This window comes from Candoia aspera, chromosome 2 (genome assembly GCF_035149785.1).
Source record: "Candoia aspera isolate rCanAsp1 chromosome 2, rCanAsp1.hap2, whole genome shotgun sequence".
Classification (NCBI taxonomy): Eukaryota; Metazoa; Chordata; class Lepidosauria; order Squamata; family Boidae; genus Candoia; species Candoia aspera.
The window spans coordinates 207250376-207265973 of record NC_086154.1 but is presented as its reverse complement, the minus strand read 5'-3'; the positions used below and the strand labels follow the sequence as shown (position 1 = coordinate 207265973).

Genomic DNA, 15598 nt, shown 5'->3' with positions numbered 1-15598 from the left:
GGGGGGGCGGTTGTAAAATACTTCGATCCCCCTTTTTCCATCTGGTGGGAAGCTTTTTGAGGTAATAGGAAAAGCTAACTTGTTAGTTCCCAATACGTAACCCACATACGGTTTGGGCCTTTCTTCAGTCCTCAGGGCATGACGCAGAGCTGAGTATGGACTGAGGAGGCGTGAGCCTGCCCGAGCGACGCGCGTGGCGAGAGGGTCGCTTTCCGTTGACCGGCCGGAGATTCGACCCAGGGAGAAGCGGTGCCAGACAGTTCGACTCCGCGCGCTTGGAGAGTCACATGCTGTGCCAGGCCCTTTTCGGCTGGGCCCGCGCCTCTGGCCGCCCGCGCGAAAGTGGCTGTCACATGACCGCGCTGGAGACGGTCTGGGGGTACTGCTGGGCTCGGTACGTGCTCGTATACGGGCAACATGGCGGCTGCAGCAGCAGCAGCAGCTAGGGTAGCTCTTAGGCTCTTTCACCATCGAGGGGGCTTAGCGGCCGTCGCCTGCTCCTCCGCCTCCCTTCTAGGGCGCATGAGCCCGAGCGGTCTGGCCCGCGAACGCCGTTCTGGCCTGCCCGCCGCCGTGAGAGAATACAGTTCCGAAGCCAAAGGGCTGGAGGAGGAACTGCGGGTTCGGTACTTGGACGACGAGCATAAAGGTAAGGGCAATAGCCGGCATGGAAGGAGCGGGGGCTTCTTTTACCTGTGGGTAGGCACGTAATCTAAGAGCCCTGAAGTTCCATTTCCCAGGAAAGCCAGCTGCTCCCCCCACACCACCCTCAGTTCTGTCCGGCAGGTAAGGCTTGGATGTCTCTTCCTGCTTGCCAGGAGCGGAAACTTCTCGGTGGGACACATCCGTGTTATGTCCGCCTGTTTCCCAAGAAATGATGAAGCTGAGTGCTGACCCTTTAAGTTCTCCGTTGATGGGGGCGGGTCGCGCGGGCCACCTCGTCCATAGAGGGCATGCGCACCTCTTTCCCGGCCGCTATGATGCAGCGTCGCACGTTCGGGAAAGCCTTACGCTGGTCTAGGAAACTGGGGAATACGGAGGATGGGAACGCAGATTGTAAGATCGGGATGCTCGATGTGCAGACTTTGAAAGTCCTACGTTTTATTTGAAGGTAGACTCTCATTTGGCTGTTGCTTATATCCGTTCATATTTCTGAACAATGCAGTCTTTATTCTTATTCGAAACATTAAACTGTTCTGCGTATTTGGGAATACAGTACTTCTTGGTAAATATGCACATATAAATACTTCAAGTTGGTCACCTTAATAAATGTATCAAGAATTTCTGCCCAATCCTTAAGCTAAAAGCACAATAAAGTCTTTCAATTTAAATTGAGCTGATTGGATGCACTCATACAAATATGCCTTTTTTTGGAAGGATGTACAGGTTATCCTTTGAATGTCATGCTCTTGAATTTTGCAATACAATCAGAGACCAATATATGTGACTATGTATTTTAGATAAATAAAATAAGAGGAGAAAGCATTCAAAAATCATGTTTTGTGAGAATATTTATCTCCAATCTTACCTTTGTTCCAACTCACTCCTCCTGCCTTTTTAATAAACATGTGCAAGATTGGGACATGAAACAGAGTGATCCACCTATTCCAATGTATATTGTATTATTTATAGTGAATAGATAGCTCTAGGTTAAATTTTCAACCAGTCATGCAGCCTGTGAGAGAGCTTTTGAGTGCATAAAGTATGGCTTTCTTCTAAGGGATATTGACTCTCTCAAATATAGTTTATTTCATAGGCATATTTAGTAAAAATGCAATTGTATTTGTGACTGCTTGAAGGAAGTAGTCACAACTAGGGTATGTAATGTGGCTTTTTTATGCCATTTTGTATTGTTTCTCTTTTACAGCTTTGCAAAGTAGTTTTATAATATAATGATTAGTCTTATTTAATCTTTTAGCACTTGTATCTTATCACTCCATTTTGTTATTTCTACTTTATTTTACCTTCTTTAATAAGACATTTTTATGCAATTCCATTCAAGTTCAATAAATTCTGTAACATAACTATGCTTTTCTGGTTAGTGACATAGTAATGTTCTGTTCTGAACCATGTCTGTAGACATACATGAAATGTAATAAGCATATGTATACTCTCTGGTATATGTATGCTTATTGCATTTCATTACATTTATTTATTTATTTAGTAAATTTATATGGCTGCTCAACTCACATACATGACTCTCAGTGGCTAGATAAATTTACTAAATAAATAAATAAATAAATAAAATGTAATAGGCATACAAAGTTAAAAACAGGAAACAGTAGAACAAAATAACCAGATACATAACAAAAATAATAAAAAAAAACATTAAAAACCATAAAAAACAAAGCAAAAACATAATCTGCATTGCTCCCCTAACCCAGTTTATCATGATTTGGGAACTTTAATATACATACATACATACATACATAAATAAATATGTAGCACAGCCATTGTCAAGCCACAACAGACTAAATGAGACCTATATATATATACATATAGGTCTCATTTAGTCTGTTGTGGCTTGACAATGGCTGTGCTACAAACCTGGTTGTGACCCAAAGGGAAAAATGGATAGGGCTGGAGCAAAAAGATGTAGGTATAAATTAAGATTTATTAAATTAAATAAACAAAATATTCTGATTTAGAGGGCACCCTATTGCTTTCTGTAGCTTGAGAAGGAGAGGGTACAGTCTCAGATATACTTTTGTGATAGTAAACTCTGTGTACTGGAAAAAGTTCTGCAAATAGCCTACTTTTCATTGATCAGGACAGTTTAAAATATAAAAAGAGATGTAATTAAAGTAAATTAGTTCCAAAATATTCCTGAAACTGAACTTAATTCACATTAGTCTTTCAGTTTTAAATGAAAAACTTCCAGAGTAGTGTGAACGTAATAGTGTTGCTTTTCAACCCCTAACGCTTAACTTTATACAAAGAATATTGGTAGCAAAAGAGAAAGATGTCTTATCTCCAGGGGAAAGGGGAAGTTCTCGTCTCCGATAAGCAGTTGTTTGGAGATGGACATGCTTATTTGTCCCCATGAGGTTCTAAATAAGGTCAGTTATTGTCAGTGGGTGCTCTTTTAAAGCCTAATTGCTATATAGAGGACATTTGGGTGGACACTTTAGGGAGGAAGGGCAAATCCATCTCACATCTGTAACACACTGCTAAAAAAAACGATATTATGGACTCCCATTCATCAAATGTATTCAATTACACACATCTACCCTTGAACATTATTCCTGCTTACAACTCTCCTCTGTAAGAATGTTAGTTATTATGCCTTAAGTGTTCAACAACAATATCGTTGTTGATTAATCATTTGTTATTAAAACATTTCTCCATTTTAAAATCATAATGGACATGTTTATGTAGGACTAGGGCATACCAGTTTATTGTTTGTTATCAGCACTGTTTTTAGCCTTTATGGTGGCGCTGCGGGTTAAACTGCTGAGCTTGCCGATCGGAAGGTCGGCGGTTCAAATCCGCGTGATGGGGTGAACTCCCATTGCTAGTTCCCAGCTCCTGCCAACCTAGCAGTTCGAAAACATGCAAATGTGAGTAGATTAATAGGTACTGCTTTGGCGGGCAGGTAACGGCGTTCCGTTTAGTCATGCCGGCCACATGACCACGGAAGTGTCTACGGACAAACGCCGGCTCTTTGGCTTTGAAACGGAGATGAGCACCGCCCCCTAGAGTTGGACACGACTGGACTTAATGTCAAGGGAAACCTTTACCTTTTATAGGTATTATAATGTACATGTTTTAATAATATTCTAAATTATTTAGTACAGCAATTAATTTTTAAATAAGAAAATGTATTAAAATGTATTTATCAACTAAGTTTTAATTGGATACTTTTGTGCTAGTTACTGTATTAGCTATGTGTTCATTATTTTAGGAAGTTACTGATATAGACATATATCATCTAAGTTTTCAGGATAAATGCCTAGGAATAATTATTCACAGAAAGTAGCCTGAATTTTTGCCAAAAGACACAGGAGTCTTGAAAATATAGCACTAAATATTTTGGTATGCACAACTGATTCTTGTAATTTTTTTTTCTTCTACATACAGGAATTGTTGTACTTGGAATAAACAGAGGACACGCAAAAAATGCACTTAGTAAAAATCTTATAAAAATGGTAAGTAAATGAATCTTTAACTATTTATTAATGTGAAAAACTGAAAATTAGTGTTGATAATGTCCACACCTTTTCTCTGTAGATATCAAAAGTTATGGACGCTTTGAAAACAGACAAAAAAGTACGGACAGTTATATTCCGAAGTGAAGTTCCTGGGGTATTTTGTGCTGGTATGCAAACTTAATTTTTATTATCCATCTGGAAATCCATAATCTATTAAACTCAGCAGAAGTAACTTGGAATCCTTTTTTTGGCAACTAAATATAGATAAGTTCTATATTTATGTAACATTTGCTGTGCCTTTTTGAGAAAACGTTCCATAATATGTAGACTTTCTCAAAAGTAATGAGACTATCTCATAAGTAATGAGATATGTAGACTGGAGATCTTTCCTGACTTTGTGAGTTTATGTGTGTGTGTCTAAATATCTATATATATCTATACAATATGTATATCTATGATTTCAAAATGCTGTCATAGAGCTAAGTATACTTTTGTCAGAATTTATTTTCCAGTAGTTCTGACTTTAGCTAATCTGTTTACTAGTACAATAAAATATGCTTGCTCTATTTATGAATCACGTTTATCTATCTATCCATCCATCCATCCATCCATCCATCCATCCATCCATCCAATTTATATAGCCACCCATCTCACATTCATGACTCTGGGTGGCTTACAATTAAAAACATAAACAATGCCCAAACCCCCCAAAATAAAAGAAGCATACAAACAATACAAAACATAAAAACAATTAAAAATCATACAGTGCAGTCACCGGGAGAGCACAGTAATTCAAAAACAGTACAATCATTTTATGGGCTCCATATCACTCTCTGATCCCCAGGCCAGATGGCAAAGTCTGGTCTTCAGGACCTTCCAGAAGACAATCAAGGTCAGGACCAGCCTGACCTTGGGGGGAATTATGTTCCATAGGGTGGGTACTGCAGTAGAAAAGACAGCCTCATGGGTCCCATCAGACACTCTCCAGTGGGCAGAATCCACCATAGACCTCTTCTGCTGGACCTGATGGGACAGGTAGATGTCACAGGGGAGAGGTCCCTCAAATAATCTGGCCCCATGCCATGTAGGACTTTATCGGTTATCGCCAACTGAAGCTTCCAAATACTCTTCAAGGGAACCCCATGTAGAGCTCATTACAGTAATCTGTATGGGAGGTAACTAGGGCATGAGCGACTGAGCATAGAGCCTCCTGATCCAGGAATGGGGGCAACTGGCACACAACTTGAAGCTGTGAAACTGCCACCTCCTCCTCAAGCAGGAGTCATGAGTCCAGACCCCCAGATTGCATACCAAGTCTGTCTGGGGAAGTACAACTCTGTACAACTTAGGTAAGTGCAACCACATAAAACTTAGTAAAGATCAGTAGCACTGATGGATCATGAAAATCTATTATAGTACCTGAAATTAAGCATTGAAAGAAGATATTTCAAAAGGATACAGTGAATTATGTATGTGTTTGCACTGTCTAATGTTAGAAATGTAGTATATATTGTAGCATTCTAAAATTCGTTATTCAAGGGTGTTTTATCTGGCTCTTCAGCTGCAGAGCGTTTCAGAGTATCTTATGATCAACAATAAACAACACTCTCAAACCTGTAATAGAAAAGAAATATATTTGTAGAATTTGTTTTATTAAAAGGGAAAGGATGTATACCTTCACAAGAATTAATATATTTCTGGAAAGAGGAATGATTAAGTAAATATTGGTCCCGGGGGTGGGGTGCACGTTCTAAGGTTTTATATTATAATTATATTTATTAAATTTATATGTAGAAGTAATAGAGGTTGGATATAAATTTATAAAGCTATGTATGTACGTGTTTAATAAAATAAAAAAAAAGAAATGCCATAAAAAGCTACAGAGTTAAGAAAGGAGGATTATCTCCCCCGCAAATAAGTACTAATTTTACAGTTACAGATTTATAATGAAGAAATCGTTTTGGTGTAGAGGACCTAGTTTGTAGCACCCAGTGAAATATTACTGCTTTCCTTCTCATATTGGAAATGAAACAAAACTATGTGTTTAAATATCTACTCTGTTCCTTATTTTGTGGTGCTACCATAATACTGCATCTTCTATGTCTTTTTCTTTAAAGTTTCATAATTTAAAGTTGAGCCTTATACTCAGATAACTCAGTACTGTACTAAAGGACTATACTACAGTGGTTGCATATGTGGAACATTTGCAGTTCATGTAGCTCACCATGATTAATTTTTATCCATTTTAGCTAAATAGCAAATTGTGAGACTAGGACATAAATGTAACCTGTGGCCAAGGCAGTAGTTTTGAAAAGACCCTTATTTCTGTTTCCATAATTTTAGCAAAGGGCTGTTGAGTTGTGTAGGCTGAGAAGTAAATAGCCAGAAAATGTCATAACATTATCTCCTATTCTGATGTCACTGAGTAAGTCTGGAGTTCGTCAGTTTTTTAAATTTTTGACACTTAAGATTTGGTTGCTAGATATCTAGATTAAGAATATAAAACAGGTATACTCTGCTGTCATTGCTGCTATTAATCAGAGGCAGAAATTACATAGCTATTTGCAAGAGTATTCTGAAATTGGTTCTTCTATAAGAATGTATGTGTGAGTAGATTTCTTTGGAAAACATATTTTATGTCTTAAGAGAGATGATAAATAGCGTTATGTAACTGTGCAGACATTCAAATGCCCTTCCATCTAATAATCTTCTTATTACAATCCTTCCATGATTGCACACCTCAGTTTCACATCCAAAGAAACTAAATTTCAGCTAATTAAATGAAGACTAACATAGCCATCACTGAAATAGACAAGATAAATTGAATGTTTTTCATGTCTTGGATTAGGGGAGCATATGAATTAGATGTACAGTGTAGGGAATAGCTAATTCTTTATATCTTACCCTAGACACCTGATATGAATCTGATATCTCTGAAAATGTATAAAAGCCACTTTTTAATCTAGCTCTGCCACAGACTTTTTTTAACTTGTAAACATTCTTTTTATATTATCTTAGCAGAAATGAAGATGGTTATTGCATCATGACTTTTTTGTCATCTTGGGTTTTTAATATATGTCTTAGCTATGTGAATGGGATGATTATTTGAAATGTTCAAGTCACATTATTTATGGATATGCATGCATTTGGACTATACATCATAAAGCTTTTTATATAGTTTTTACATAGAAAAGTTGTTTTTAAATACGTTTAAATAGATGACTTTAGATTTAGTAAATAACTCAAATATTACAATAAAAATATATTGATTATATATTTTTTTATTTTTTTATTTTATCAATTTTTTATCACTGCCCATCTCCCCCCAAAGGAGGGACTCTGGGCGGTTTACAATAAAAACAAAGTTAAAATTCAAGACAATTATAAATACAATAAATACAATAAAAATAAAAATGTGATAAAGTCTAGATGGCTGAAGGTTCTCTATCAGTCCGTGAGTATAAAGGGCCATTTTAGGATCGTTCTAGGGTGCCATTCATCCCCAAGAGTGGCTATTCCACTTCCCATTCCAGGCCTGCTGGCAGAACCAGGTTTTTAATTTTTTACGGAAGTCCAGGAGTGAAGGGGCCTGTCTCACCTCTGGGGGAAGAATGTTCCAGAGGGTGGGAGCTACTGCAGAGAAGGCCCGCTTTCAAGACCCTGCCAATGGAGTTCTTTTATGGATGGGGTCCGTAACATGACCTCTCTGCATGACTGGGTGGGACAGGTAGATGTGATGGGGATGAGACGGTCCTTCAGGTAACCTGGTCCCATGCCATGTAGGGCTTTAAAGGAAATAACCAACATCTTGAATTAGACCTGGAAGCAGGCTGGAACCCAGTGCGGTTCCTGTAGCAAAGGTGTTACATGTGCCGACCTTGGGGCACCTAAGATTGCCCGCACGGCTGCATTCTGGACTAGTTGTAGCTTCCGGATATTCTTCAAGGGTAGCCCCATGTAGAGCGCAGTACATTAGTCTGTATGGGAGATGCCTAACAACTCTGATGGAGTGCTTTGCCTTAGAAGAGACTTAAGCATGAAATTTGAAACAATCTATTCTGGTGTGGGATAAAATGTATGACTTTTATAAATCATTTCTTGGATTGTTTAAGAAGGCCTTGTGTTCCCTATTTACAGTACATTTTCCTTATTTTGTTTACAAAATAGTTCATTCTGTCATAGCATTCAAAAGATATGGTCATGTTCATAACACCAAGAATTAGAGATAGTTTTCATGAATTAACAAATCTCTTTTTACACAAAAAATTGCACCCATCTGGAAATTTTCTTGGTTTGTTTTATTAACAACTGTCTCCTTCTTCTCTTGTCTTGCCCTTTAGTGAAATGAGGATTGCTTTATTTCCATGTTTTCTATGGAATATACATATGAAACATGCAATGGAGTATGTTTTAAATGCTTTTTAAATTGTATGAACATTTTTATTTAATATGCAAATATTTGCAAAGAGAGATTACTGTATTTCCAGATCTTGTCAAGAAATAGATTTACACTTAAATTTGTTCCATGTTGTTTTTCCTGAAAGTATGAATGAATTATGCCATTATGGTTTATTTCGCTATATGGACTAGCTCCCAGAATTCCTAGTCAGTATAGCCATTCATGAAAATTCTGGAGTTCATGCATTTGAAAGCTATTCATGTTGGGGAAGATGGGTTGATTTGAACAGAAACTGTAATGACATTTAAATATGACCAGACAATGTCATTTGCAGGTGCTGACCTTAAAGAAAGAGCTAAAATGCATGCTAGTGAAGTAAGCTCTTTTGTCTCAAAGGCAAGAACCACTATTAATGAAATGGGTAAGTAAAATTGAAATTGAAATATTACTCATAGCTCATCAATCATGAGTAGTTGTAGTAAGTAAAATTCTCAATGAACAAAAAAACCTGTTGAAATTTTCCATAACTTTATAATAAATCAAGATTTCAATAATACTAATGATCATTAATATGACATAGGGATACATACAGTATATTATAATTGTCACTAAGGAATATGAATTTTCTTATTGTCTTCCTCTGCTGTTATAGATATACTATTACTAAATTTAGTGTAAATAGCCTCTCTAAATTTTTCCTACTTATCCTTGATGAGTAGGTTAATCTCTCAAACAATTTAGAAAGGGTCAAAAGAGAAACAATTCAAAATGTTTCCTAGAATACTCTTATGATAAACTTCAGCTAACTTAATGTTAAAACAAATCTATTAGTTTCTGCTGGTGGATGAATGAAACTGTGGATTGGGAGAGATGGTCAGGAGGAGAAGAGCCCAAGGCATTTGGTTTTTCAGCAGTGTCACAATGTTATTTTTTGCAAATAATTCTAAGAGTTTACAATTAATCTACAATTGCATCTTAAGTTTTCTGTTCTGTTCATGCATCCATCACTGAAAATGCCATTTTGCTAAAATTCTTCTGTAGAGAGAGGAATTAAATTTATCAGCACTTCAGAAGGAATGTTTTCAAAAATTCATTAAAAAGTTTTTGATAATGCTATTAAGAAACCATTAATATGTAAGTACGCTTGAATAAGATTGGGATGGCAGTTGTTTTAAGAATTTCTTGTCCTTCAGTGATAACTTCCTGTTAGGACTGAGTCAGTTTAGAGTTGTGTTGAAACAAGCAACTAAATAAAACTTCTGTATTCACTGGTGGTATAGGTGTGAATGCTAGTGACAAGCAGTGAGTAGGGTTGTTATTTTCATGCCCTGCTTGTGTGTTTTCCAGATCTGCCTAGCTGATCTCTATTAATAATGGAATTTTCATCTGATCCTCCTCATCCCATAGCTCCTACTTGAACAAAAGGTGGAGGTTGTAGCCAGGAGGACCTTTGCTGCTTGGAAATGGAGTGGCATATAAATTAAAGTAATAAAATAAATAAATTCCATTTTTGTTAGTTTCACAGATACCCAACATATCTATTTTTCTGTTAAGTTGATTGGAAACTGATTTGACATACTTGACCTCTAAATAAAAAAAATCATTTAAAACTGTTTAAAATCGAACAAAATTAATTTTATATCATATAGAAGTATTTCAAATATTTTTCTTTCAGATGATGAACTAAAGCACACCCAAACTCCTATGCATATTCTAGATGGAAACCTTAAAAGCTTTGAAACAGTATCTTCAGAATTTTATTTAGAGTACCTGTAAATATTTTAGCACACTTTAGGACTCTCATACCTGTGTAAGAAATTAAGGTATTTAAAATAATACTAACTTTAAGACATCCATGCTATATGTGAAAAATGCACAGGATAATCCACTGGAAAGATATGTTACTGACATCCCAGCTTGAATTCAGTTAATATAATAATGCATTTTGGGGGAATAGAAAGTTTACTCCACACCACAAGTTTGTGATTTTATAGTAATAAAATCTGCAAAGAAATCTTTTTGGACTCTTAACTGCGTGCAAAGTCAGTTATCATTCATTATAGCCTATTCAAAGAATGAATTGCCCAGTTTATCTTCATGCAAGGATTGAAGGATCAGTAGTCCACTGAGATAAATTTGCAATATTTTTTCATATTCACTTGGGAATTTTGATTTTTCACTGTATGCCTTCCATTGTATAATTTGGCAATTATCTGTTAAGAGCTCCATATCGTGGGTTTCACATTTAACTGGGCTCTCAGTTTCTGCACCGTTATCTTAAATGCATGACCACCATGCACAAACTAAAATTGTCTTCCTCAATTTAAATGCAGAGACTGATGCTTGGAATGTTGCTAACAACTGTAGTCCCCTTCTTAGAACATAAATCTTATTATTTGTTTATTTGAATTAATTTTAATTTTTCTTAAAGATAATTTGCATAAAGGTAAAAAAATTGAATCATCGAATAATCCCAGTGTTAATTGCTTTTAAAATATGTTTCAATTCGATAAAAATAAGCTTATTATTTGGGTTTTTACCTTACACGTTTGTTATTGTATGTTTAGGGAAGAACTGACTCTGTTTGTCTTGTGAAAAATTAAATGTCTGCTGTTTGTGAGAAGCGAAATCTAACACACAAAAGCTAAGAGACTGAAATCTAAAATGGAAAGTTTGGTTGTTTTTCAGTGAAAACTTTCAGTTAATTCAAGTTATCCTGCAAATAACTTGCTTAGTTAACTGGCAGTACTTAGTTATCAGATTAATATATTTCTCTATTATTAGAACTAAATAGTAAAGGCAGATATTATATGCTTGCTATTTGATCATGGTATTACCAGTGTGGGTGTTTATTTAAGATACTGTTGTTGGTAAAATTTTATTTCTGTTTTCTGTACATCCACATTACTTGTCAGTAGTCACTCCCACTTAGTAGGTCTTAATAGAATTACTTGCTGATTTGCATATATATAGATCAGGAATTGCTGTCTTATTATAACTGCTCCTTATTATGGTGAATCCTGTCATCTCAGTTTTGTTATTGCTGTTAGTATCCCAAATATCTCTATAATCAGAATTTAGTTTGCAGTTAAGATTTGGAATAAACAAAAAATAAAACAGTTAATTATCCACAGATAATAGCAATTCCATATAATAAATTTTTTGTTAGAAAAATTGACAGCTGACTGAAATTATTTTTGTGAACTTTGCCTTTTAGCTAATCTTCCAGTACCAACTATAGCTGCAATAGATGGCATTGCATTAGGTGGTGGCCTAGAATTGGCTTTAGCCTGTGATATAAGAGTAGCAGGTAAGATTTAGATCTATTTTTTAAATTAAAGCATTCTTCTAATTATAGAAACCTTGTTTAACTCCGGTATGGGGAAATTTATTTTTGAATACTAATTCCTTTTATGTTATTTTGAACATCCCAACTATGATAATTGTTATTGTGTTTAAATTGTGTTTATATGAATCTAGTATAAATTGTATCTTTTAATTCTTTTGATCCAGGATATATTTAATTCAAATAAAAGAGTTTTGCAATCTATGTCACTAAAACTACTAAAAGGTAGTTGCTAATAAGTACAACAGAGGATAAAGAAAAAGGAATAAGTTAATGGGGCAATCATCTTAAGACAAGTAGTTCCACTTTCCAAGAGTGAGCGAAGGGCTGTTAGCATGTCACCTGCCCTGGAAACATCCTCCAACTTGGAATGCTGGATGGTGGGCTGGAGATGGTTGCCCAAAACTGGAATGGATTCCTCATTTCTCACTCCTCTGACTCATTCAGATACCAAATATTACAACATTAATAAACATTGGAAAAAGCTAATCAACCTTTATCTGCTCTGTGGCAAATCAGGCTATTCTTGGCTTTTACTCATAAAAACAAACATTAAGTCTAGGTAAGATAATTATATGACAGATATTGTTCTCTAGCCTTGCTCTAAATGAAGAAGATCATAGGAAGGAAGGATGAATTAAAACTTCCTGTACTGAATCCTGAATTGTTCCTTTTGGAAGCAGTATTTTTTATATATTAGTAAATTTATACCTTGCTTTTCTATTTGTGTAAACAACTCAGGTGGTTTACAGCAATTAAAAAATAAAAATATAAACATTAATTAAAAAAGAAATATCAGTGCATCCTGATTAAAATATTTGATTATTGGACTGTCCAGTATACTACAATTTGCCTAGTTCAGCTGGGGATCAATGTATTGACAAAATGACACATAAGGAAGAGTATTCTGAATAGACATATATCAGATTGCATGCAGAACAATTACAGTACAAATAATTTTGTTTTTCTGGGTGTGAAAATATTAGAAAACCATTACACATCCTGGCTTTTTACCGAAAACAGAAGTGGATCTTTGTACATGGACAATATACAGGTGGATTTCCTACATCTGTGGTTGCCTTTTCTGAAAAATGAAGGGCTACAGATGTCAGCACCTGATCATTTGAGCAGTTACACAATCACAGTCAGGAGGCTGGGATTCCTTTAACTGTTTTAATGAAGCGTAATGAATGGTACAGAAGGCAAGCTGCGAATAAAGAGTTCCCGCTCAAACCTAACTTTAAAAACTACATTCCCTTAGTTAGTCCCTTTCCCATGAAACCATGTTGCCCCCCTTCCCATCCAGATGGTATTCCTGGCATATCTCAACCCCATGTCCTTGTTGTCTACCATAGCCATAATAAACCATTTCACACTCCAACTTCATACCCCCTCCCATCCGACGACACGGAGTCCATTCCTTGGAGAAGGAAATTATGGTAGATGCTCCAATAAGGGGTTTTGTAAAACCTTTGATCAGGGGATCTGACAACAGAACCTATTGAGGGAAAGGGCTTTTCACATATAACCTAAGGCACAGTGTGATTTGTTTTTAGATAACGTGATGTGAACTACTTAGTGAACTATGGCTTAGTGCTTAATTGAAACATAGCCCTTGACATTCTATTCTATTTGTTTTCCTACAGTCCATAGTAAGTATCCCTTTTCATTGTTTTCACTTTTATTTGAAACAGGTACAGTGAAATGAAAGCTTATTTTAATAAGTTCTTGTTATTTTATAAAAGCAATTTGTAGATTTCTCAAAAAACAACTTTGTTTTCTTTTTTTAGCTACTTCTGCAAAAATGGGTCTAGTTGAAACAAAATTAGCAATCATTCCTGGTGCAGGTATGAATTTTTTTCATAATTATGTAACAGTTATTTATAAATATTATTGTTATGTTACATCTCTTGTATCTTGTCCAGAGGCTGGCCAGTTTTGAACAACAACATTTTTATCCCGCCTTTTTCTATGTATAACTCAAGGCAGTGAATGTACCTATGAGTCCTGCCTCATATTTTCCCCACAACAACAACCCTGTGAGGTAGGTTGGGCTGAGACAGAGTGACTGACCCAAAGTCACCCAGTTGGCTTTCATACCTAAGGGAGGCCTAGAATTCAGTCTCCTGGTTTCTAGGCCAGTACCTTCACTACTGCACCAAACTGGCTCCTAATAGAGTTGCCGTATCTATTGTTTGGTAATTGTCATAATGTTGTCAGTGTCTCACCTATTTATGATATCTGAACTGCGTAATCATGGAGAATGAAAATGAAACTAGGCTGGACTGATATGAATACCTACCTACTCTTAGCTGTATGGTATTTTTCCATCTAGGTACTATTGTACAAGCAACAAGCATGGACATGCATGTTGCCCATTTCTGCTATGGAAGATTTTAGCATCAGGGAACATCATGGAAATGCAGTCCTTGGTACTTGGCCTGCTACTTATTTTCCTTCAGTTTAGCAAAAGTCCCCAATCTGTTCAAAGAGAAAGGAGAAGTTGCACTTGTTTAACTTCCTTCTCTTCAATATAGATACAGTTCCACTGGCCAGACCATCTTAGATTTGGATGATGAAAATCGAAGGTCCTATCTCCTTAAGAATCTGGGGGTTAAAAGAAAGGAGAATCAGGTTTATTCTGTATTGTTTTGTCTTGAATTCATGAAGGAACTGAAAATATGAGCTGTTTCCTACCTCAGTGACTAAAGTCTAGAATAGGGGCATGAGGAGAAAAAAAATCTTTCTCTCTGTTCATCATCTATGCCTTAGTTTTTCTGATAGTTAGCTGAATATTTTCTCTTTCAATATTTACTATATGTAAGCATTTATCATTTATTGAATGCTAAATACTTCAAAGCTTGATGAATATGGATAATGTAAAAATAGCTGGTTGGTATATCCGTACCTAAAGCGAACAAAAGGAGGAGATAGTTGTACAAGAAACAAAAAGACAGCTTTCACCAGGTTATCTGTCAGTAACTGCTTCTTTGAATGTTGGTAAACTTAAGTTTGCATTATCTGTAATAGTATCTAGCTGTCTTGTTGTCTGTCAGCCTATTTTTTATTGCTTTCAATTTTTCAAAGCATCAGGATCTTTTACAATGACATTTTTTTAATATTCTGTCTTCAGAATATATTTTAGTTTCATTATTAGTGTTTCAGTGGGCAATCTGGGTTTACTTCATCTAATATTGAATTAATTGTTATTCTTGCAGTCCAAGCTATTCTCAGTATTCTCCAGCAGCACATTTGAAAGGCTTCAATTTTTCCTCTTCAGTCTTAAAGATGATCAGGTTTTCACAGCCATATTTTACACCTTGAAAAACCCTAACCTTGACACTACATACCTTTATTGTGATAGCTCTGTCCTTCAGTACAGACAAATATAAGACCAATCTTAGAGTTCTTATCAGAGAAATGCACTGCATCCACCCGCCCTTATATATTGTTTTTATTGATTAAAAATCAGCTTTTGATTCCATCCCAAGAGAAGGTTCTGGATAGAAGTTGTTTCATTCATCCATAGATTGGAGGTTACTTTGTTTCATTCGGATCCTGCATAAAAATACAGTTATACTAGTTAGATGTGGTAGTGGTGACCATATCTTTGTTAATATTGCCACATTCCTTTTGATGTGTATTCCGCATTGTGTTCCCACGTATGTATTTCTCCATGTGTATTCCTCTTGTAATCCCTTC

At 36.0% G+C, this 15598-nt stretch overlaps 1 protein-coding gene across 4 annotated transcripts in view; it reads left to right on the top strand.

Moving 5' to 3' along the window:
- The first annotated feature begins 326 nt into the window (after positions 1–326).
- Positions 327–15598, top strand: part of AUH (AU RNA binding methylglutaconyl-CoA hydratase) — a 59585-nt gene continuing 44313 nt past the window's right edge. For 3 of the 4 annotated variants that reach the window (XR_010067329.1, XR_010067330.1, XM_063295251.1), the window contains exons 1-6: positions 327–649; positions 4081–4148; positions 4231–4318; positions 8885–8971; positions 11768–11860; positions 13687–13743. Coding sequence is in view for 1 of the 4 variants with exons in the window: in XM_063295251.1 (XP_063151321.1) it covers positions 418–649; positions 4081–4148; positions 4231–4318; positions 8885–8971; positions 11768–11860; positions 13687–13743 (625 nt within the window). In the remaining 3 variants the exon portion in view is untranslated. The remainder of the gene's footprint in view (positions 650–4080; positions 4149–4230; positions 4319–8884; positions 8972–11767; positions 11861–13686; positions 13744–15598) is intronic. The other variant, XR_010067331.1, reaches the window with a different exon arrangement.